We start from the raw sequence: 24,596 nt of genomic DNA on the forward strand, positions 1-24,596 counted from the left end.
AAAGACACTAACTATTTTACCCATTACAAAGATAGCTTCCCCAATTATCACCTCTAATACCATTAGCTCAAAGACATTTACCTTTCCCCACCTCTAATACCATTAGCTCACAGACATTTACCTTCCCCCCCCCCCCCGCATCCCCCTTCTGTTCTGAAATGTGATTTGTCCTTTTCATATGTGTTCATTTTTTAAAATTGTATCCTTTAGTATATATGGTTGTGACTATTTTCTTCCACTATTTGATCTGAGGAAGTGGGTCTGGCCCACAAAAGCTCATTATCTAATAAACCATCTTATTAGTCTTTAAAGTGCTACATAGTCCTGTATTTTGTTTCAGCTACACCAGTCTAACACGGCTACATTTCTATCACTATGTCACTGAATAGTTATTGTCTGAGCCGAGTATTGCCTGCCCCTCCTCCTAGCATTTCCCACCGCTGTGAAAATCGAGCATGGTAAAACTGCAACTGGGAGCATGTAACTAGATCCATATAAATACTCAACTGTTACTTTATCTGTCAACATCAGACATCAAACAATGAATTCTGCACAAGATTCACTCTCGCTCCTTATTGGCACAGTTCTGGGAACTGAGCAGCCCAGCCTGGTGGATTCTGGGGAACATGTGATGCCCCAGAGACTCGCCACACCAGATCAGAGGTAGGTGCTAGAGCCAGAGTGTGGGACATTGATCACCAAAGCCTCAGGGCTGGGATGTCTCTTGCTGGCTCTTCCCCTTCCAGGAAATAGCCTGAGTCAGCTCCACAGAGGAGAACAGCCCATTGTTGCTGGAGGCAGGTAGAGCCTGAGCGCAGGAAATCGAAACTGATCCTCTTCCCCAGCCCAGAGGGAGCCATGGCCGCAGTGAGCACTGTGGAAAGTCTCAGAATCAAAGTGACTTGTCCTGTTTGCCTGGAGTATTTCACGGATCCGGTGGTCACAGCCTGTGGGCACAATTTCTGTCGCGCCTGCCTCAGCCAGTGCTGGGAGGGACCCGGCCCAACTAACCTCTGCCCACAGTGCAGGGACCCTGTGCAGCAAGGACCTCTCCCGCCCAACAGGCAGCTGGCGAACGTGGTGGAACTAGTCAAACAGCTCAGTTTGCAGGTAATGAAGGGAGCGGGCATGGGCAGGATGTGTGGGGAGCACCAGGAAGTGCTGAAGCTGTTCTGTGAGGAGGATCAAGCCCCATCTGTGTAGTCTGCAGAGAGTCCTGGGGGCAGCAAGCGCACACGGTGCTGCCCATCTTCTGGGGAATTACTCTGAGTTTGAGTCACTGACTAATTTCCCTGACTGTTCTATGGCCCAGTGCGACTCACCAACCAGCTGAAGCCTGCCTGGCTCAGGAGAGGGTGGGACAAAAGAAATGCTCTGGTGGGGGGGGGGGGGGAACGGCGGGCCAAATTCCAAGTCTTTAAAGACACCTGATGTGAGAAACTTCTCTGAGATGCTCAGCGGAATCCTTCTGAAACCAGCCCTCTAGGGGGGAAATGAGAGCCTGTTACTGAATGGGAGGGATATGGATCAGTGGCAGGCTGGCTATGGGAATGTGCTGTCTTCAGACTGGAGAAGGGAGGTTACAAGCTGCTGTTGTTGTTACAAATGTGATGACTAGAATTTAATGTTATTACTTGTGTTTGCATCACAGTATCCCTTACAGGCCCCACATGAGATCCAGGCTCTGCACAAAACAAAACCAGGGACAATCCCTGCCCTGAGCTGTTTACAGTCTAGATAGACAAACGTTGGGAAGGAAAACTGAGGTACAAAGCAGGGGGAGAGGGGGTGAAAGAGAGGAAGAAAGGTGAATGAGCTAGGAGGTTAGTAGCTGATGTCAGTCTAGAACTATCCCCCCAATTTTTCCAGGTACATTTTATGATCCTAACCAATAGGCCATGCTGCCACCTCAGGTGCAGGGTTGAAACATATTTATTAGGAGAGAAAGATGCCCAGTAAGTTGAGGCAGTTTCCCACTGGGATGCTGAACTCCTGGACTGTGTCTAGACTGAAAAACTTGCCTGCTGTCTACATTGGCTGCTTGAATTTCTGCAAAAGCACTGACGATCTCATGTAAGATTGTCAGTGCATTTGCGGAAAAACTATGCTGCTCTTGTTCAGGCAAAAGTCTTTTTCCGAAAGACTTTTGCGCAAAAGGTCCAATGTAGACAGCAGAGATTTCCTTTCCGCAAAAAAGCCCGATCACGAAAATGGCAATCAGGGCTTTTTTGCGGAAAAGCGCATCTAGATTGGCCACGGACGCTTTTTCGCAAAAAGTGCTTTTGTGGAAAAGCATCCTGCCAATCTAGATGCTCTTTTCCAAAAATGCTTTTAACGGAAAACTTTTCCGTTAAAAGCATTTCCGGAAAATCATGCCAGTGTAGACGTAGCCTGTGTGGGACCATGAGCACCTTGAGTCCACCTTCAACAGGGTTCCAGGCAGCGCAGGACCGTGCTGGGATCTGACTCGGTTGGAGCAAAACTACCCCCAGGCTGGAGCTGCCCGGTGCCAGTCTGACCTGTGCCAGGCAGCCTTTGGGAATCTCCCAGAATGCACTGCTGCCAGGAGCTGTACCAGGCACTGCGGCAGTGGGTACCTGCCCCGAGGGTATTACCACTGCAGGGCAACACTGGGGCAAACCCCAGCCACCCTGAACAGAAATCAGTGTGTTTAATTAAGGGAATTACTGACCCATCCCCAGAGCACAGGACATGCCCACGCCTGTCTGCTGGGCCTCCCCCACCTGCATTGGTCAGCCTCTGTGGGCCTGTCCCTGCCTCTGTCAGACCATCCCCACCTACATCATTCTGTGTGGAGGTGCCACCCCCTCCTGCCCCCACCCTCACAGGTGTCCTGCTGCAGCCTCAGTCTCCTCAGCTAAGGCTACACTGTAGCCTTCTTCTGGAAAAACTTATACAACTGAAGCACAGTGTGGAATATCGCTGTGCTTCATTTGCATAATTAATTAGCATCCGCTTTTGCACAAGAGGCTTTTGCGCAAAAAGGAGCTGTGTAGATAGCAGATAGAGGCAGCAAAGTGCGGGGGGGGGGAAAAGGGGGACTTAAAAGCAGCAGAGATGCACAGCTAGGCCTGGTTTGAAACACCAAGGCAGCGTTCAAAGGGGCAGCACTGCTGAGCTCATCCCTGGCTCGGTGTTTCAAAGTGGCAGTGCTGCATAGCTGATTCCAGGCTCAGCTGAGCATCGCTGCGCATGTGGAGCCCGGGGTCAGCTGAGGACTCCTCAGCTGATCTCGGGTTCTACGTGGCATTTCAAAGCAGCAGTGCAGCATGGAGCAGAGGACTCTGACTCCCGCTGGGGACTCTTGTGTATTTCAAAGCTGGCACCCACCTGCAGCCCGGAGTCAGCGGGACTTCCCACCTGCCCTGGGCTGCATGCGGAGTTCTGCATTCCTCTTCTGAAATGTACTAGAACCGCAGCGGGAGCTCTTTTACATTTAACAGGAGGAATGCAGGAGTGCCTATCAACTAATCGAGTGGTCGATGGAAATTCCATCGACTACTCAACTAGACAATTAACCACTAGTTAACCACTAGTTAGCATCCTGAGTTTCTCCATGATCTTGGTGGTCCTTGTGGACAGGCCCTGAACTTCCATGGCAGGGGATAAGTTAATGTCCAGCCCTGGTGGCTTTCCCAGAAATCCTCCGCCAGCGGAAACATGGAAACATCTCTTTCAGAGGGATACAGGGGCCAAAGGGGAAACCGAGACGCCTCAGCCTAGTACCCATAGGGTGGAGCCAAGTGTCAGAAATCTGTTGGTTTGCTAAGTTCTCCCTGCTGCGCACTCAGCTCCTCATGAAAGGGCCCCGGGCTCCATCCATGTCCCCGACCAGCCCGTTCCCTGTTTTCACACAGAAACAGACACAAGTCGAGAGGCAGAAGATTGTGGCCGAGTTTCAGCAGTTGCCGCAGTTCCTGGGGAAACAAAAGCGACTCCTGCTGGCCCAGCTGGAGAAGCTGGACGAGGAGACTGGGAGGCTCCAGACTGACACTGAACTGGAAGAACAAGTCAGGTGTTTCTCCCAGAAAACCACTGTGCTGTCAGAGACTCTGAGGGAGTTCACAGGTACCTAGAAGGAATTGGGGAGGGGAGAGTCAATAAAGCATCTGAGGGGAAACAGTGATCTACAGAAACGCCCCTCTGTTCAATTAGCTGTTTTAACTCAACTGCTAATTCAAATCCTGGGAGATCGACAGCAGCAGCCTCGATCTTCTCTGCAGTGTAGACATGCCCCAAAGCTACTTCTAGACTGCCATGATTTTCCGGAAATGCTTTTAACAGAAAAGTTTTCTGTTAAAAGCATTTTTGGAAAAGAGTGTCTAGATTGGCACGGATGCTTTTCCTCAAGAGCACTTTTTGCAGAAAAGTGTCTGTGGCCAATCTAGATGCGCTTTTCCGCAAAAAAGCCCCGATCACCATTTTTGAGATTGGGGCTTTTTTGTGCAAAACAAATCTGAGCTGTCTACAGAAAGTTTTGCGCAAAAGGGACTTTTGCCTGAATGAGAGCAGCACGTTATTTCCGCAAAAAGCACTGATTTCTTACAGTAGGAAGTCAGTGCTTTTGCGGAAATTCAAGCGGCCAGTGTAAACAGCTGGCAAGTTTTTCCAGAAATAGGCTAATTTTCCGGAAAAACTGGCGAGTCTAGACACAGCCCAAGTGTGTGTCTGCTATAATGAAAACCCAGGTCTGTGTGTTAGTATTGGGGATGTTGTGCACAATATGGACTTGTGAAATCTCACCTCTCTTACTCCTTCCCCCACCAGACAAGCTGCCCTCTGTCCTGGAAGGAGGAGGAGGGAACTTCCTGGGAGCTTTCAGACAGGGTGAGGTTTTAAATGGAGACTGAAAACACCTTCCTGAGCTTGTAGCTCAAGTCACCAACCAAACCCCCAGCGACCATGACAGGCAGAGCCCCAAACCTGGCCACTGAGCGGTGAGGAGCCCCAGGGGCGGTGGATCAGAAGGACAAGGGGGCATGTCCTTTAAGAAATGGGATGGTTGGACTCCTCCACACATTTTAATATTGGCACAGTTTGCGGGCAGGGGACTTTGCAGGCAGGGGCTGCGCTTCGTGTCGGGGCAGCTGATCAGCGCAGCCCCTCCTTGGGCACCAGCCTCTGCCCTGTGCTGGCCCCTCCCAGAGACCCCACCCCAGATCCTCTTCCCCAGAGGCCCTGCCCCCGGCCAGGCCAGAAGCCAGAGCTGGGCTTCCCCCATTGAGCCCGGCTGCCCTGAAGAGCCCTGGACCCTCCACTGCCCTGGGGGTGACTAATGCCCAGGCCCTGCTCTCTGGGGTGAGGCGGCTCTTCCCCCGCGCTGCTCCCTCCCTTCTGTGCCCTGGGCAGGGGGTGGAGGCTGCAGCAGGGGAGGGAGTTTCCCTCTGGGGGGTTAAAGCTGGTACCTGCCTCCTCTGTCCCCCTCCCCCACTGGACCCTCCTGCTCTAGGCCTGGCCCTGGGGATGGAGCAGCCCGAGCTGGGGGCAGGAGGCTGCAGCCTCTGCACACAAATGAGAAGCTAATGAAGCGGGTCCCATTGCCCAGGCTGAGGCCCAGTGACAGCTCGGCTTAGTCTCAGGCTAGGTCTTCACTACATTTTTTTTTCTTCAAAAAAGGTATGGAAACTGTGCTCTGCAATTTGTGCACATTTTTCCGATTGTTTTTTTGGAAAATGTTTTTCTGAAATTTGGCCTCCTACACGGAATGAAATGAGGAATGCAGGTCTTCCAAGAGAATGCATCTGCTCTTCCAACAAAAGTGTCAGAAGAGCAGACCTGTTTTCTGGATGCATCAGAGATAGAAAAACTCCATAGTCTAGACATAGCCTAGGGACCCACGTCAGAGGCAACTCCCTGGGGCCCAGGCCTGTCCCAGATACAACAGGGCTGCTGGGGAGGGTGAGAAATGGCCCCCGCTGCCCCCAGGGCTGAGCTCTGCCCCTCACACCCTGATTCTCTCTCCCCAGCAATGGTGACTCTGGATCCAGACACGGCAAATCCTGACCTCGTCCTGTCTGAGGATTGGAAAAGTGTGAAATGGGAATGTACATGTCAGCCACTGCTCGACAACCCGGAGAGATTTGACTCTGTGTACTGTGTGCTAGGTTGTGAGGGGTTCACCTTGGGGAGACATTGCTGGGAGGTGGAGTCTGGGGATAGGAAAGATTGGGCTGTGGGGGTGGCCAGAGAGTCTGTAATCAGGAAGGGACGGATCAGTCGTAGCCCTGAGGGGGGGATCTGGGCTGTACAGTGGTGGGGGGGTTTCTTCCAGGCTCTCACTGACCCTGAGGTGACCCCACTGCAACTGAGCACTCCCCACAGGATCCGGGTTTGTCTGGACTGTGACCGGGGGCAGGTGACTTTTATCGATGCTGATGCTGAGGCCCCAATCTTCACTTTCCCGCCGGGCTCCCTCCCTGAGGAGAGAATCCGACCGTGGTTCTGGGTGGGGTTTAAATCCCAGCTCTGACTGTCCCTGAGATCAGCCTCTCTAGGCCTCACGCCGCCCAGTCTCTAGAACCTTGGAGTCCCATCTGCCTAGCCCCTGCTCCTCATCTCTATGACGTATGGAAGCTGCTCCCCTCCATCCCTGCAAGAGAAGACCCCCTCGGGCTCCAGGAGGAGCAGAGGAGCAAAGGTGGGGGCTGGGCAGGGGCAGAACTAACAGCCGGGCGGGGGACAGGCAGAGGTTGTAACAAGATGATTTTTCGGTAGCCGTATTGGAAAGCCTGTAGCTATTTGGTAGGTCTAGACTACCGCCTTCTTCTGCAGCCAGACTGAAGAGCAGCAGCCATTAGTTGTAAAGCCAGGAACCACATGCTCACATTCTGTCTAAATTTTATGCTATTACCAATAGTTGTGGTTGTGGAATCCTCATTCTATGATTCTTGTGCTCACTTTCCTATTGTTTGTCTGTGTGGCATCTGTCTGGTTTGTATCGGTTTCTTTGTGCTATATAGTTAATTTTGCTAGGTGAAAATCAACCAAGGTGGTAGAGTGTGATTGGTTAGGCAATTCTGTTACCATATGTTATTATTGGTTAGTAAAATTATACTAAAATAATTGGTTAAGGTGAGCAGGACTCAGATTTCACTATATAAACTGGGGTCCAAGAAGGAGACAAGCAAGTAAAAGTAATAGAAGCAAAAGGACAGAAGAAGAAAGGGAAAAAGCAAGAAAAGCAAAAGGGAAACAAGAACAGAGAGGAACACCCAGAAGAAGGGGGAAGACCTGGAAGACGAATTCCCCTCCAAGATATGGCGTCTAAGATGCGGTGGGCAAACATTTTTTGCTTTGGGCCACATCTGAAGGGCTGTGGCCTCAAGCAGAAGGGTCAAGATACTTCCCTGCTTCCCCATCCACAGACTATGATTGGTCTGGAGGTGGGGGAGAGCATAAAGTCTTTGTCCCCCCACAGAGGTTCCCCTAGGGGCCCATTTCCCGGTTCGGGAGGAGACTTCACACACGCTCCCTTCTGCCCCCAGGCCAATCAGGGCTTGGGGGCAGGGGAGCATGCAAAGACTCCTCCCATCCTGCCAGGAGCATGTGGTGCTTCTAAGCGCTGCACGCTCCTGACATGGGGAGGAAACTTCATGTGCTTCCCCCATCCCCAAGTCCTGATTGGCCTGGGGGCGGGGGAGTGGCAGGGACTCTGTGGGCCGAATCAACCCACTTGGTGGGCTGTATCTGGCCCACAGGGGCCCTTTTGCCCACCCCAACCTAAGACCAGAACTGCCAGGATTCTGCTGCACGACCGCGACATGTAGCAGCTAAGATCCAGAGTGACTGACCTTGCCTGGCCAACAGGGGAAGTCTGCCTGCCTGACACTGTATTCTGCTTGCTTGAGAATTGTCAATAAATAGAGGATAAGGATATTATTCTGTAAGGCTCTTTCAGTGGCAAAAGATCCTGCAAATCCGCAGGAAGTTCCACCCGTCACCCTGAGTGGGTGTGTAAATAAACAGGGTTGCACCTTTATCACATTATTGGATTTTAAGGGGAGCAGCCAGATCACTGCTGCGCCCACAGCGGGGTATTTGCCCCAAAGTCTGTACAAAGGGGGCCATGTGAGGTGTCAAATAAAAGCTTCTGTTTTACTGAGTCTATGTGTGCTCTTCATGTGCTTGTATGATCTCTGTATGCGGAGTTATGAATATGCTCTCTGTGCTGGTATTGGGCCTGGACTGCCTGTCATGAGGAAGGAATGACCAATGAATGATGATGCTAACTAGCACAACCGTAAGCACAATGGCTCTCAAGATGCCCAATACACACCTGAGGAATGCATCTGGGAACATGCAAACCAGCCAGGGCATAATGGATGCCAGTATGTGAAACAGACAGCTGGCAGTATGTGTTGTAGATATAGATCTTGTTGTTATAGTAACTGAGTTAGGTCACTTGGCCTTGTTCTAGTTAGTTCTGTGCTCTGCAATAAAATGGACACTAGCAACTACTCAAGCTCTCTGTATTTCCACTGATCTTAGTTTCAGTTTGCACAGTGTAGCTGTCAGTTCTTACCCCCACCTTCCAGAACAGCCAAAAAAATGTTTGTTTTCTTACATTGACTTCTACTTTTTTGTTCCTGGAGGCAGCACAGGTATCCTACCCTTGTTGCCACTTGTTATGTTGTGTGGAGTTTCACAGAATAGGAAGAAATCAGTGGAAATACAGAGAACTTGAGTAGGTGCTAGTGTTAGTAATTGCCTATGGAAATACAGCTCACAAGTGGCCCTTTCAAGAAAGGTGCCTCAGAAAGTTGCAGGGATGTCTCTGCAGGTGCCAAGGGCTCTTCTCTGACAGGGCCACTAGCGACTCACTGTGATGTGGGCTGGCTAGTCCAGCTGGTTTGAGGTTTGGTCAAGGTGGCTGGCAGTCGACATGGCGCACTGAGACCCAGGGGAAACCAGCAGCTGGAATCTCTTGCTGCCAGCATCTTGCTACCCAGCTTCTGCCCAGTCAGCAGCAGCCACAGCCCCTTTCGACCACTGGATCAGCAGGGAAAGGGAGGCAGGAATGGGGCCACGCCATTCCGCTCACAGCGCACATCATATCCTGCACGTGCAGGCTGCCTGCACACAGTATCCCAGCCTGCACATGCTAACAGCCGGCCGCTGAGCCCAGGGAGTGGCTCCGGCAGCGGTGAGGGCTTCACATTTTCCTAGGTTCTCCTGGGATACAGAAGAGGCCTCCCCTGGCCACCCATGGAACTGCTGGTTCAGGAAAAGGCTGATTGGGGAGGAGCATTGGGAAGAAGGAAACCACAAGCCTGGAGCAGGTACAGAGGCTGCTGTGACTGGCACAGCAGGGCTCTGACTGAAATTGCCAGAATTTCTTGCACCAAAGACCCCTACAGCTACAATGGCCATTAGAGCTTTCTTGCACAATGTGCTCTTTATAAGGAGATAAACCAACTCATAGTGTAGCAGGAAATGAAACCAGTTTCCTGCTTGAGTAAGAATGTAGATATATATTTCACTTGTGAAAGGGTCAAGCAGGCAAGTAGGAAGTGTAACCCGCCTATTGTTAAGCAAGTGAATAAATGTAACAAACAACTGTAACCTCAGAGTCAGCAGGTTTGCATAGTGCAGCTAACCTTATTTGGAGATAAACCTGACTTCCAAGGATATTAGAAGCAAAATAAGGTAACCAATCATGTTAAGGCACATAAACCAGGAAGGATGTTAACCCTATAAGACCCCTTGCTTACCTGATGCTAGGGGTCGGCTTTGCTTTGAGCACTGGGCTCCTTAGCCGAACCTTGCTTGCAAGCAATAAAATTGAGTTGGACCCAGCCTGAAAGTGTGACTCTCTTCTGTGGGCAAATTAGACTAGCCTCCAGGGGACGAACCTTGCAAATTTATGCAACAATAGAGCAGAACAGTACCTTGAACCATCCCTGGCAGATTTGCCCCAGACTCCTAGGTAATCCCCTCTTGGGTTGAGCTCACAGCTGTGGGTTTAGGAGGCCAATGCTCAAACCACTGACCTATTCCTCCCTTTTGGGCCAAAGCACATGGCCGTGTGGATGTGCTCTTGAGCAAGAGCAGTTCTTGGGCCAGAAGTCTGCAGTGTAGATGAGGTCTAAAGTTGTTCAATGTGCCCCAGGCCTGGAATTGTGCTGCAGCTGCCTCCCTCGCTACTGTCGCTGGCTCCGTGTGCACTGGCTTTCTGTATGGGTGCTGGCAGGGGGTGGGAGGTGGCGGGTACCGATGGGTAATGGGTGCCAAGGCACATACAGAGAAGCCAGAGCCTGCATCTCTGCAAGTGACCTCACTGTGCACACCTCAGCCAAGGAGTTAGTAACAGAATTTTTCTCCACATTTATGTACTGGAGAAGAGTCTCTCACAGCTGTGGTGGCCGAGTGGTTAAGGTGTTGGATTAAAAATCCAATAGGGTTTCCCTGTGCAGGTTCAAATCTTGCTCACAGCGAGGCCTGTGTTTTGGCCGCACCCCTCACCAGGGCAACAAGCTGTACAACCCCTGAGATGCTCTCCCAGTCTGCCGCTGTCAGAGCGATGCCTGGGACGGTGCCTTGTGCTGCGGTCTCAGGCAAACTCTCTGGTCCTGCCCCTTCCCCACCACTGCATGGCTCAGCCCTATTCCTGGGGGCTGCTCTGCTCTGGAGTGTGACTGGAGCTGGGTGAGAGGTTGGGGAGTCTGGGCCTGTCCCCAAAGGTCCATCCATACAGGGAAGGTGACGTGGGTCACCCCTCCTGCATCACCAAGCCCCTGCCACCTTCCCAGTGTTGGGAGCAAAGGTCTAGAGAAGTAGCGGGGGGGGGGGGGGGTGTCTTATTCCCTGCTCTTGCTCGGCCTTTTCCCCCAAAGCATTGGCCAAGAGTTAGTAGCAGACTATTTGTCCAAATTTAAGTCCAGCAGAACTTTTCCTAGGTGTTTCTGTGCTGTCGTGGTTATCGTCTTTGTCTAGGACACAAAAGGCCCCTGGTTGAAACGCAGGCTCTTCCCTTATTGCAGCTCCCCTGGGTGCCCAGGTAAGTGCAGCTGCTGCTGCCTGGGATGAGCCCAACTCCCACATGACAGAGGGGGTGACATCAGCTGAGAATGCCCATGGGTGCCAGCCTGGGGAAGCCCGATGAGTCAGGCCAGGCACCTGTTGGAGGCTTTGCAGGAAGGAAAGGTAGGAGGAGGCTCGAGCCTGCACAGACCAGTGGCTGAAAGGGCCTTGTCCTGGCCTTCCTCCCCTGACCTGTCAGCAGAAGCTCAGGGGCAAGTGCCTTAGATTAAAATCCCTGGTTCTATCCAGGCTGTGGCATGTCTGGAAGCGCAGCAGGGGCCTCTCTCTACCTCTTGATGTGCTAGTGCCTGTGACGTCCCCTCATCCATTTCTGCCCAGCCTCGGACACTCATGTTCATCTGATTAGCCCCCAACCCTTCCTCAGAGTCACTGCTGCCTTGGCTGAAGCCCCGTGATGGATCTAGTCACATGTAGATATATTGAACACCCCCCTCTCTTGGTTGCCTGCACCCAGATCAGTCTAATAAATAATTATTAGAGATTGCCTATCTCCTAGAACTGGAAGGGACCTTAAAAAGTCATCAAACCCTGTCCCCTGCCTTCACAGCAGGACCAAGTACCATTCCTGACAAATTTTTGCCTCAAATGGCCTCTGCAAGGATTGAACTCACAACCCTGGGTTTAGTAGGCCAATGCTCAAACCACTGAACTATCCCTCCCACCATTTTGGCATTTCAGGGGTTTCTCTCCACAGTGCCCTGCAGAGAAAGCCCTTGGTCCTGCTGTCAAGGCAGGGGACTGTACTTGTACTTAATGACCTTTCAAGGTCTCTTCCAGCTCTAGGAGACAGGCAATCTCCATTAATTATTATACGGGGAGATGGAGGGAATTCAACCCCCCCTTTGGAAGCTTTGTTCTCATGGCACCAAGTATGACAAGAGGGGTGTGAACTGGGGAGGGTGCCCCCCCACCCAGAAGGGAATTTGGGTGCCCCCGGGGGCAACAAGAATTCAGGCCCTCAGGGCCAGTGCATTGGGGACAATCTGTGAGCCCTTGCATGAGCATTCTCTCCTCCCACTGGGGAAGGCAACTGGGCAGGACCAGCCTGCAGCCCACGTCCCTTTCAGCCCCAGGTGCAGGAGGTAACAGAGAGGGGAGGAAAGTCCATGGCCAGAGTCTCCTCCCAGCAGTCTGGCCCTGCGCAGAGTCTGTGCATGATGGAGCCTCCCCCAGCAGGAATCTGGCCTGTTCTCTGCAAAATGCTCAGCCTGTTTCATTCCTTTGCAGGAACGAGTGGGATCCATGCGCCCTGTTCCCCAGTGACAAGTGTGTGTCCTCTCCCCCCTTTCCACAGACACAGCAGGCCAGGGGGTCATGCACCTGCAGTGGCCCCTTCCTACGTGGCCTCCTACAAAGCCAGGATGAAAAGCTGTTGGGTCCCAGCCCTCCTGGGCCAGGCCGTGGCAGGAGCACTGACTGGAGACAGGTTCCAGGTGGAGCAGAATTAGCTCAAATGGAAAAGTGTAGCTGACCCAGTGGCCAAAAGGGGCTGCACCTGCTGCTGGCAGGGAAGAAGCTGGGAGGGAAAGTGCTGGCAGCAAGAGATTCCTGCTGTCTCTTTGCCCTGGGTCTCAGTGCGCCATGCCGGCTGCCAGCCACCTTGACCAAACCTCAAACCCGCTGGACTAGCCAGCCCACGTCACAGTGAGTCGCTAGTGGCCCTGTCAGAGAAGAGCCATTGGCAGCTGCAGAGATATCCCAGTGGTCTGCGGTGCCTTTCTTGAAAGGGCCACTTGTGAGCTATATGTACATAGATGGGCTAGCTCAGTTGGTTAGTGTGTGGTGCTAATAATGCCAAGGTTGTGGGTTCAAGCCCTATGCTGGCCACAGGGTTGTTTGGTTTGGTGACTTGCTGAGTTTTGTTGTTAAAGGAGACAACACAGAACTGGCTCCAGCCCCCACTCAGTAACCTGGGGAAATGACCCACCAGGCCTGGGCCCCTCAGAGAGGCAACGATTCCCCACTGGCCAGGGCAGAGCCTCCTTCTCACACAGTTATGGAGCCTCCTCCCCCTTCACTCAGCTCTCACTGCTCGGTGCTGCCACGGAGGGGCCTCACTGCGAGAGCCACCTGGGCAGGTTCCTGCCACAGAGACACGTCCCAGAGCAGGACGGATGCTCAGACCGACACTGAGTGTTGCTCAGTGCTGGGGTGAGACAGGGAAGGAAAAAAGGGTCTAACGGCGCCTGCAGCCTTTCAGAACAGCCCCCGGCCCCATCCCAAGTACCAACCCTGCTCAGGATCCCCAAGGGCACTGACACAGACTCCCTGGCACAGGACAATCCCAGGCCTCGGTTCTGCCGGCCAGAGTTTTCCCCTCTTCTCTTTCCTGTCAGCTCCCTGTAAAACACCTCACAACGGTAGATGAGGGTGAGTGTGGATAAACCCAGCTGTGCTGTAGAGCAGCTGTTAGGTGGGGAAAGAGAGGTGCTCCTGCTGCTGCCCCGAGCAACTCACACACGTAAGAAAACTGCGGTTGAATGTCTTTACACAGTTGTCAGGATGGCTGAGTGGTCTAAGGTGCCAGACTCAAGGTTCTGTCTTTCCCTCAGTTGGGTGTTCTGGTCTCCAAATGGAGGCGTGGTTTCAAATCCCACTCCTGACATATCTTCCTTTTTATAGCTAGAGAAATGATCTCATTTCAATGACTCCCCTGGCATTGCAGGATCCCTTGCTCAGCATTTCTCTCAGGCTGCATCTACACAGCAGCGTTCCTAGGGAATAATGGTCATTACACTGCAATAACAATGGAAGCGTCTACACAGCAATTCCATTATTCCGACTTCTGTAACGCTCCATCCAGACCAGTGGTCTGAGGAGCCAGGAGGTTTCCAGGCTGCAGACAGACAAGCCCACAGGCAAAGACAAAGTGGAGTCGTTGGGACTTCAGCCCAGCAGGGTCTCTGTGTGGCTCCCAGACCTTTTGTTTCCCATTTCCAGGGGCACACATTCAGCAACACTCACAGGCCCCACAGCAGGGGACTGGTTTGATGCTTCACCCCACGGCCTAGCAACGAGCCCCCAAACTTCCCCTGTTCTAAGAGCCCGGTTTGCTGTGTGAATTTTGTGTGGCAGGTGACATCAGGCCTGGGCATTGGGATTATCTGCCAGTTCCCCTGGCCCTGTGGCTTTGCTGTCTTCACATCTGTGATGGCCAAGTGGTCAAGGTGTTGATCTAGAAATCCAATAGGGTTTCCCTGAAAAAGTTCTAAGCCTGCTCATAACGAGGCCTGTGCTTTGGTCACTCCCCCTGCTAGTGTAACTCTTCTGCCAGGTAGTGTTGGCAGCAGCCAGGGCTGGGTTCGATGTCTAGGGGTTTCTCTTCGTTCATCTCACACAAAACTGGCTTGAGCCCCCACCCAGCAGCCTGGGAAATCCATCCCCTCCCCCCTGAGTACCTCGAGGAGGCGATGCTTCCCCACTCGCCAGCACAGAGTCTGAATGTAGAAAAGAAAGTTTTAATGAAAGAGGGTGAGAAGTAACGTGGCATTCACCTGGGAAAATAACACAAGCAGGGTTCAGAACCAACCCACAAATAAGTCTCGGCTCAAGTGGCTTGAGCAATGTCCTTTGCCAGCAATGTAAGTCCAGCCATGTACGTGTCCCACTCAGATGCCCAAACTTTCTCTATACCCCACTCACAGTTGCTGCCCTTGCTCAGGGCAGATAAGAGCTCAGGAATGATTTTCAGAGTTCACCTCCCACTCTTGGAGGGAGTGGGCATAGAAGGCATCTCACCCACTCTGCTGGCCACCCGCCACTGCTCCTACTGGCTTACCGCCAGCTACTCCCACCAGCTATCCTGCTGGCCACCTGCCACTGTTCCTACTGGCCACCCACCAACTACCTTTTCTTGCCCCTTGTCACTGTTCACCCTGCTGGCTGCTTGCTCCTGCCAGCTGCTGCTTCTACAATGGGGATGGGTCTGGCTCTGGGCTAAACCCAGTGATTTCTGCTCTTTGTCAGTTTCCTTGGTGATTTCAGCTCTTGGCCCCCCACTTAGGCTGGACAAAAGATTCCAGCCCCCACTGGAATAATATTTCAAAATAACAAAGAGATTCCTTAAGGAGTCTGTTCTAGGTCTATCATTAGAATGGGTAGTGGGGGAGGGAGAGGCAGAATGAACCCGTCTCATAGCTCATGGCTGGAGGACATGTGGGCTGCTGGTTCATGCTCCTTCCCCCCACACCCAGAGTCCACTCCACTTGAGTCTGGAAGGGGAAGGCTCGTCCACCCCAGACTTTTTTCAATGACAGTGTCTCTCCTGCAAGCACTGGTGTCATATTTTACAATTCCTACAGTTAGAGATAAAATGGTTTGTGACCCCACGACAGCCAAATTAGTTACAATACTCCACATTCCATTCTCACAACTGATCCTCCATCAGGCCTACAGCACTGGCTGAACTGGATTTACATAGCCACAGCCCGGATTCCTTTCCCAGCCCAGCATGAGCTGTATTTACAAATCAACAGTTGATTATCTTGCAGGGCTACACAACTGAAGGAGTGTCCCCACACCTAGGACTGCTCTCCCCTTTCAGCTGGCTGTATTGGAAACAGTGGTTCAGACCTTGTTTACTTCTGCAGTGTAGACATACCATGAATGAGTGGGGGTGATACAGAGGGAGCAGCTCAAACATGCCAAAGGGTTGGCCAGTAGCGGACATGAGCTCTGCGAGGCAGCAGTGACATCACAAGGGCCTTGGGCAGCAACTCAGCTCATTGGTTGGGAGGCAGTGACCTCACAGAGGGTCCATGACAACAGCCTGGTGGGACGGCAATCTGAGACTACACACTACAGGGTGTTTGAGCTGCTCCCCATGAAAAGCGGTGAGAGGGAGCCCTTGGCTGTGGGACCCACTTGTGCCTGTTGTTCAGGGTTAAATAAGATCTCCCCCAGGAGGTTGCCTGTTCCCTTTCCACCTTGCATTGGCTGGGAATCAAATCAAGCAAGGGGCAGCAAATGCCAGGCACCCGTCATTGTCTGGGCCACAGATAAAGACCCTCTTGGAGCTGTGATCTGAGGAGGAGTCTCTGCAGGCCCTGTAGTCCATGCGGAGGAATGTGGACATGTATTGCCAAATGGCTGATGGCCTTGCAAAGAAAGGCCACCTCCCTCCTACTCCCACATTCTAGACCAAGTCAGAGCCAAGGTCAAGGAATTGAATCAGGGGTATGTTAGGGAAGCACCCTTTACTGTGCATACTCTCAGGGTGAAAAGTGGTGAGGTGCAGCCTACAGCTGCAGGACCCATTAGTGCCTGTTTTTTCAGGGTTAAAGTAAAACCTCAACATAGTGCATTGGCTGGGAATTGAACCCAGGTCAACTGTTGGGAAGGCAACTATGCTCACCACTATACCACCAATGCCTGTGCAAACAGCCATTTGCAAAACTAGTGAGGGAAACTCATATCTGCCATGACACGAGGTGGAGGTGAGAGGGTGCTTGTGTGCTTTGGGTAAAGCCTAACTTCTTGGCCGTTTGGCTAAGATCAGGAGTGGTGATGCTGGGGTAGTGGCTGCCCTGCACTCTCCGCGGTGTGAGGAGCCGGGTGGAAAAGGAGTCCCAGAGGTTGTTGGGTGGGAGAGTAGAGTTTGTCAGACTTAGGGCTAAGCTCTAGAGCAGCCAAGGGGGAAGTGGCTTCTGGATACTCTGTATGGCCCGGGAATCAGGACCAAGAGCTGTTCTCGTGTTTGTTGCTGTAAAATGTTTTCTCGGTTGTTTGCCTAAGATCGAGCGCTTCTGCCTTCTGGAGAGCCATGTCACAGGCACAAGCCTCCAGAGACCCCTTCAGGGACACATTACAGGACCAAGCAAGGGGCAGCAAATGCCAGGCACTGTCATTGTCTGGGCCAGAGATAAAGTCCCTCTTGGAGCTGTGATCCCAGGAGGAGTCCCTGCAGTCCAGGCGGAGGAATGCGGATATTTATGGCCGAATGGCTGATGGCCTTGCAAAGAAAGGCCACCTCCCACCCTGCATCCTAGACCAAGTCAGAGCCAAGGTTAAGGAATTGCAGGAGGGGTATATGGGGCCCCATGAGGGCAGGTCCCGCTCTGGGGAAGCACCGCAGCACTGTGCATACTGTGAGGAACTGGACTGAATCCTGAGGTGTGGGGAGCCTCTGTCTCCAGGGATAGTTGTGGAGTCTGGGATGGAGACACCTGGGCAGCAGCAGCTGCAGCTTCAAGATGATGACGCTGATGACCTGCTGCTCCAGGACGAGGAGGAGGATTCCAGAAGCTTTGTGACCTTCGCCCTGGAGCCGGTCCCCCAGACGCAGGAGGACTCCCAAACGTCTTCAGACAGCAGGGACGGAACATCAGGTGAGTGCTGGAGGTTGCAACACACAAGACATGTCTATACTTGCACCCTCTTTCCAGAGACGGATGCAAATTGAGACATTCAAAATTGTAAATGAAACCAGGATTTAAATATCCCGTGCTACATTTGTATAATTGCGTCCGGGCGATATTTCAAAATACTTTATTTTGAAATAAAAAACACTGTTTAGATGCAGTTATTTTGGGAGAAAACCCTTCTTCCGAAATAACTCTTAAACATTCCCCTCTGGTCTGGACCTAACAGCAGTGTCAGCGTTTGCTAGTCAGGGCTCAGGACAGCACCTGCACAGAGGGAGATGGCAACTGCGGGATGCCCTGGCTAACTGTGCCAATGTCTCACAGCAGAAAAGAAAACAGAAGAGGCCAATGCAAACAGCCCCTGGCAGAGAGGGAGTCAGCACATCAGTGGGTGGGGCAGGGAGCAGAGCTGGGCTCTAACTCACTGGGTGACCGTGGCCCATTCAGTGAACCTCTCCCTGTCTCCGTGGCCCTGTCTGTACAGCAGGGACAGCAACACTCACAGGCCCACAGGAGGGGGCTGGTTTGTTGCTTCACCCCATGGCTCAGCAACAAGCCCCCCAAACTCTCCCTGTGCTCAGTGAATTCTGTGGGGCAGGTGCTGTCAGGCCTGGGCACTGGAATTATTTATCAGTTTCCCTGGCCCTGGGGCAATGCCATGTTCACAGCTGTGATGGCCGAGTGGTTAAGACGTTGGATTAGAAAGCCAATAGGGTTTCCCTGCACAGCTTCAAATCCTGCTCACAACGAGGCCTGAGTTTCTAAGACAACCCCAACCAAGGCAACAAGCTTCACAACCCCTGAAACACTCTCCCTAGTCAATGCCTTTCTGAGAGGGGCATGGTGCCTCATTATGGGTCCCTGAGTTCTAGAGAAACTCTCAGCTCCTGCATCCCCTGCCCTGTGCCCAGCACTCCATGGCTCATCCCTGCCCCTGAAGGCTGCACTGCTCCAGTGTGTGATAGGAGTTGAGTGAGAGGATGGGGTGTCTGGACCTGCCCCCAAAGGTCCATCCATAAAATGTTGGGGATATGATGTGGGTCACTCCTCCCCAGGCAGACAGCTCCCCCTGCTCTCCCACTGTTGGGAACAATGATCTAGAGAAGTACTGCAGGGGGGGCTTGTGTTCCCTGCTCTTGCTCTGCCTCTTCCCCCAAGGCCTTGGCCAAAGAATTGATAACAGAATATTTGTGAAAGTTTCTGTGGGTAGTGGTTACCATGTTTGCTTAAGATGTATCTTCTTTAGAGCTCTTAGGCCTGAGTCCAGGCAGTGAGTCCAGGCAGTGCCCGGGAAGGGCTGGGATGTGGGGGTGGGGCCGGGGGCTGTTCTGAAAGGCTCAGTGTCGGTCTGAGCATCCGTCCTGCTCTGGGACGTGTCTCTGTGGCAGGAACCTGCCCAGGCAGCTCTCGCAGTGAGGCCCCTCCCTGGCAGCACCGAGCAGTGAGAGCTGAGTGAAGGGGGAGGCAGGCCCAGGGGGAGAAGGCTCCATGACTGTGTCAGAGGGAGGCTCTGCCCTGGCCAGTGGGGAATCGTTGCCTCTCCGAGGGGCCCAGGCCTGGTGGGTCATTTCCCCAGGTTACTGAGTGGGGGCTGGAGCCAGTTCTGGGTTGTCTCCTTCAACAACCAAACTGAACCAATGGATCTTGTGCGCTGGGCTAGTGCTGTGTGTGCCACAGAGCTTCCTGCAGGGCTGCCCACATGGGAGAGGGGAGGGGCAGTTTGAGTCACCCAGCTCTGCCTCTTCTGAAAATGGCAAGTGTTGTCTTAGCAGTGAGGGAGAGGTGGGAAGGAGCCTGAAGTAACCTCTTGGGTCACAGCTGCTGTAACATGTGACAATGAGGTGAGAAAAACGACTAGGGAGCTGTTATGTGAAAGTTGAGGTTGGCTTCCCTGACTGGGAATCAAAACCAGGCCACAGCAGTGAGAAGGCTAGAGCCTAACCACTAGACCACCAGGGACACATGAAATATATTTCTTTGCTCACATGCACTAGCCTTTCATAGGTCATTTCCTGTCCACTTCAGGATGGCGGGGTCAGGGGGTCCATTCTCCCTTGCCCAGAGGGGACAAGAACAGCCAAACAGAGCATCAAAGCAACCAGACTGGGCCATGCCAGTTGTCCAACTAGCCCAGGATCCCGTCTCAAGACAGCAGCCAATTTCATTGTCCCAAGGGAATCCTCAGGACAGACAGTTATTAAGTGATCCCTCCCATTGCCCATTCCCAGCTTCTGGAATACACCAGCTAGGGACACCTGCCCTGTCCATCCTGGTTAAATGTCATTGATTGTGGCCCCCAGGGATTTCCAAAGTTGAGAACCCTGCTTTAAGGGTTCTTATTAATGTCAAGAACCTCAAACAATGTAAAGCCACAGTGTGATGGAACTGGAAAGGAAAATATTCCCACTAGAAGGAATTTCTTCCAAGGGGGAATCTTGGAGTTGAACGAAGGACCACTTGATGTGCAGTTAAACACTCTACCACTGGGATACACCCCCATAGAAGCAAGCTACTGCACACAGTATTGGGAACTGAGCAGGAAACAAGATGCTTTTCCATAACACACATCTCAGGTGGGAGGGACCCTCGCTGACCTCAGATTGTGACTGGTCCTAACAAGGGATTTGCCCTGGAAGCAGCAGAGCTGGGGCAGGACAGAGAGGCCTGAGCAATGAGGGGGCTGGAGGGAAAACAGGAGAACAGAGGCCAGCCTGAGCACTGAGAGACCCAGGTGCCACCCTTGGGTGTCAGCTGTAGGTGCTATGGTATAAGGGGCATTGTGGGATTAAAAGTTGGGGCAGCAGGAAAGGGGCCGGCCCCTCAGCACCAGCGAGCAGGTGGGAGAAGATGGGAGTGAATCCTGCTACCTCTCATGGGCAAAGGCAGCACTTTTCCAATGGAGCTAATTCTGCCCCACCTGCAACCTGCCTCCAGTGCTCCTGCCACTTCCTGGCCCAGGAGGGCTGGTGTCCAGCAGCTCTCTGCCCCAACATTGCTGGATTTTGGGGAGAGCAAGTAGAAAGTCTGGGGGAGGTGCTACTGGAGCCACTTAGCCCCCTGGCTGACTCTGATGATAAAAAGAAAAATTGGGATTTTCCTCCTTATTGGAGAAGGGGGGCATCAATCCCACTATCTCTTGCATGCAAAGAAAGCAGTTTGAGCTAACTCCCCTGCTATACTAGCAGGGGCTTTCTTGGAAGCTCTTACCTTCTCCACAGAAACATCGGCCTTCTAGGTCAATTAGTTGTGAGAAAAAAGAAGGCTCCAAAAAGGCCACAAGGGCAACTCTCAAGGAGACTCCCTGCAGCAAAGCCATGGGGGGGGGGGGGGGGGGGGGGGGGGGCTCTGAGATGGCCCCTGCCCTGCAGCTGGTCCCACCTGGCCATTGTCATGGACTCTCTGTGAGGTCATCACCTCCCAACCTCCTTTAGCCAATAAGCTGAGGGGGCTGCAAAAGGTCCTTGTGATGTCACTGCCACACCCACCCCTGCCCTCCAGGGCTAATGTCCTGCCCTAGCAACCCCTTTGCATGGCTGAGCTGCTCCCAGGGGTGAAAGTGACACATTTCTTACAGGGACTGTTCTATTGGGCACCACCCCTTGGGCGGGGGGAGGCAGGGAGTTACAGGCACATCGCTTGCTCCCAGAGCACTGGGACGACCATGGAGCAGGACTCTGTGGCCAGTTTGTGGTATCCAGGGGTTCAGAGTGGGAGTCAGAGCCCTGCCTTGCTTGTGCCAGTCACAGCAACCTCTGCACTGGTTCCAGCCTTATGGTTTCCTTCTTCCCAATGTTCCTCCCCAGTCAGGATTTTCCTGAACCAGTAGTTCCATGGGTGGCCAGGGGAGGCCTCTTCTGTGTTCCAGAAGGACATAGGAAAATGGGAGCAAAGACAACAACAAGGCATCAAGGGGAGTTGAATCCAGGATTTCCCATATATGAGGAAGGTGTTTTAGCCAGTTGAGCCATGGTACCCTACATAGCTGGGTTTATATTATTGAGTTTTTCCAGGATACCTCTCGTGTCCTGGAAAAACTCTGCAGCATCCAGGGAATTGGTCCCCTTTTTCAGATCACTGTCCAAAAAAGTGGGCATGTTTTTTTGGAAGGCCTGTATTCCTCATTTTATAAGGGATCTTCCGAAAGAGGAGGTTTTCCCCACATTTGGGCCCGTGTAGATGGGCCAAATTTCAGAAAAGCCTCTTCTGAAAAAAGAAAAGTGTCTCTAAAACTGTTCTAATTTATGGTTGCAGATAACATCTTTAAATTACAAAGTGCAGCCATTCCCCATTTCCCTCCAGCCTTCCAGGGTCTCAAGGCCTGTGCAGCCCAAGAAACGTGATTGGCAACTGGTACCCAGAATCTTATTGTCGATTGAGTGCAGGGCTCTGAAAACATGGACTCAAGGGAATGAGCTTGTGCAAAGGGTGGGCTCTAGGGAAAAGGCTCTCTTCTTCAAGCCAGAGTCAAAGCAGCAACCTAACAATGGCTTACCAAGCACACACTACACCTTTCCACACTACCAGCTGAGCTATCAAAAGGGATCTGAGAAATGCTGGTTTGTTCAGACCGGTCCTTCTACAAGTGTCAGGGGACATGCTACCCCAAGTGGACGGCATCATAGATGAGGGTCAGAATAACCCAGCAGTACAGAGGTTGTCACAGGTACTTCTCATGCAGAAAGAACCTGGAGTGAAATCTGAGCTAGATCACAAGGAAAGAAAGTTGGGTTCTTCTCACGTTTCTTTTTTGTTCCAGAGTCTCTAGGGGAGCAGGTGGGGCAGAGCCATGAAAAACAAACCACTTGAGTGAACCTTGGTCTAGCCTCTCACTTGTGCCGCTTGCTCTCCCAGACAATTCCTATGCCCAAGGCAATAGCTCCACAACCAAGATGTATTGAGTTGATTTCCCTCAGCCTAGAGCCAGTGCAGGGAGTAGAACAGGTTTCTTCACCTTTCTCGGAAGCAGGGAACACACATTCTCTGAGGCTCCGTCCTGAGACTCCCTCCCTTTAGTGCCAGGGAGCACTAGGCAGAGTCTGGCAGCTGCTGGGAACAGACGTGAGAACATCAGCAAGAAACACAAACTCAGCCCTCTGCGTCTCTAGCCAGGCTGGTAGGTTCCATGGCCCCAGCACATCCCAGCCTCCTGCTGAGCCAGCCAGACAAGACACCAAGTGCCACTGGGCATTAGACACCCAGCAGGAGGCACGAAATTCTCTTCTCACCAGCCTGAGAACAAGGAAGCTAAAGCACATGGAATGGGAGGGTTTTGCAGCAACCAGCCAATGAAGGTCCCACTGAAATTTAAACTCAGATTGCAGGATTCAGAGTCCTGAATGCTGCCCATACACCATGGGACCAACAACAAGCCTTAAAAGCTAAGCGGCCCAGGGCCAAACTGGAGTTAGGGGCAGCAGGAGGCAGGAAGAGTCCCAGTCTACACAGCTACTTTTTGTGCAAAAATGGACCCTAATTAATTGTGCAACTAAAGCATGGCAATATGCTAATCAGTGCTTCATTTCCATATGCTTTTGTGGAAGAGAGGTGCAGTATAGAGATAGCCTAGGTGGTAGATAGCCACGAAGAGACATAGACTCAGGAAAAATCCCTGTGCTGCAATCCTTAGTTACACCAATTAAAAATAATTCACCAGTTCAGACATGATTTGTAACCCCTCACACAAGGAAAATAATAAAACTGGATGGACTCTCTAGACTACTCCCTACTTCTCCCACTGGCCTGGGCCTGGCCTCCCTCCCCCGCCCAGCACCACAGAAACCCCTTTGGCATGAGCCTGGGCAAGCTTAGGCCCTGGGCTCTGGGGCCAGCTCCCTTGTGGGTCAGAGCCCCCTACCCACAGTGTTACTCCAGGGGGCCTGGTTCCAGGGTCTCCTAATCCCAGGGACTGGGGGGCTGGAGGCCTTTGCCCTGGAGCCTCAGAGCTCCCCCAGTGCCACCTGCCAGGAGGGGGAATCTCTCGCAGGGCCGGTGCGATGTAGGAACCTCTCCCAGGGCAGTGCCCCCAGCCCAGTCCCTGCCCCTTGCGGGGGCAGGTAAGAGAAACCGCCCTCCCCTTCCCCAGAAAGCAGCCCCCCTGGGCTGTAGGGGGCAGATCTGGCCCTGGGCTGCTCCCAGCAGAGGGGGCTTTGATCCCAGCCTGGGTCCAGGGAAACTGCTCCCAGTTCCCAGCACATGCGAGGTTGGGGGAGTGAGCAGACCAGTGTTTGCAGATATTTACACTTATTTGCATAATGCATATGCAGGGCTCGGCAATTAGGGCAATCTGCCCGCCCGTGGTGAGTAGATTTTAGCCCGGTGCGGCGCTCAGTGCAGTCTGTGCATGTGCAGTGATATGTAAATATAATGTTACTGGTCTGGCAAAGGTTTGTGAATGGTTTGTCTGTCCATGGTATAAACACAAAGTCTGGAAACACTGGCCAGATCCATGGGGGCTGGCCGAATGCAAGGCAGGGAAAACACTACGTGAAGGGGGGGGGATATTTTCCCCACCAGGCCTTTGTCCCTCGAAATCCCTGGGGACGTTGGGTTTTGTCTCATTTGCTTTCCCGTTTCCCTGCTTCCCTCCTCGCTGTGGGGAGGGGGCGGCTCTCGCCCTCGCGGTGGGAAGCCCTGGCACAGAGATGGGATGGGCAGATGTGCTGAGAGGGAGTCCCTGGGCTGTTTGGAGAGAGAACTTTCTCATGCCTGCTCTCCCCAATGCCACCAGGATGGCTGAGTGGTTAAGGCACTGGACTTAAGATCCAATAGACATTTGCCTGTGTGGGTTCAAACCCCACTTCTGGTAGCTTCCCTTCTTTGGTGATACATTGATCTGGATGGTGTTTAGTCCTGCTATGACGTGAGGGACTGGATTTAATCTCTGAAGGTCCCATGGGCTATATCAGCCCTGGCAGGTTCTTGTGCAAGAATGCATGCTGCTGTGCATGAGCTGTACTTTCATGCAAGAGCATCCATGGCAGTGTGGATACTCTCTTGTGCAAGAAACCTCTGTCCTGAGCTCTTGTGCAAGAAGACTTACACCTGTTAGAAAAGAGAAGAGCTCTTGCGCAAGAAGCCCTTTCTTACTACACTTTACTATAAAACTTCTTGCACAAGAGCGAGTGGGCAGTGTGGCCCTTCTTGTGCAATAACCCACCAGTGTAGACACAGCCT

The 24,596-nt window shown here is 52.5% G+C and overlaps 1 protein-coding gene and 4 non-coding genes across 5 annotated transcripts; 4 read left to right on the forward strand and 1 right to left on the reverse strand.

Moving 5' to 3' along the window:
• The first annotated feature begins 413 nt into the window (after positions 1 to 413).
• Positions 414 to 8,123, forward strand: LOC142821640 (zinc finger protein RFP-like). Its single transcript, XM_075913222.2, has 4 exons — positions 414 to 1,110; positions 3,879 to 4,089; positions 4,789 to 4,848; positions 5,988 to 8,123. Exons 1-4 carry the CDS (start codon positions 859 to 861, stop codon positions 6,488 to 6,490), a joined length of 1,026 nt encoding a protein of 341 aa, XP_075769337.2. The 5' UTR covers positions 414 to 858; the 3' UTR covers positions 6,491 to 8,123.
• A 2,249-nt stretch (positions 8,124 to 10,372) lies between these two features.
• On the forward strand, positions 10,373 to 10,454 carry TRNAF-AAA (transfer RNA phenylalanine (anticodon AAA)). Its single transcript has one exon. It is a non-coding gene; the product is annotated as a tRNA-Phe (tRNA).
• A 3,103-nt stretch (positions 10,455 to 13,557) lies between these two features.
• TRNAL-CAA (transfer RNA leucine (anticodon CAA)) lies at positions 13,558 to 13,666 on the forward strand. The gene is made up of 2 exons: positions 13,558 to 13,595; positions 13,621 to 13,666. It is a non-coding gene; the product is annotated as a tRNA-Leu (tRNA).
• Positions 13,667 to 16,359: 2,693 nt separating this feature from the next.
• TRNAG-UCC (transfer RNA glycine (anticodon UCC)) lies at positions 16,360 to 16,431 on the reverse strand. Its single transcript has one exon. It is a non-coding gene; the product is annotated as a tRNA-Gly (tRNA).
• A 7,714-nt stretch (positions 16,432 to 24,145) lies between these two features.
• On the forward strand, positions 24,146 to 24,228 carry TRNAL-UAA (transfer RNA leucine (anticodon UAA)). The gene has a single exon. It is a non-coding gene; the product is annotated as a tRNA-Leu (tRNA).
• The last annotated feature ends 368 nt before the right edge of the window (positions 24,229 to 24,596 follow it).

This window comes from Pelodiscus sinensis, chromosome 19 (genome assembly GCF_052426305.1).
Source record: "Pelodiscus sinensis isolate ZL-2025 chromosome 19, ASM5242630v1, whole genome shotgun sequence".
NCBI lineage: Eukaryota > Metazoa > Chordata > Testudines > Trionychidae > Pelodiscus > Pelodiscus sinensis.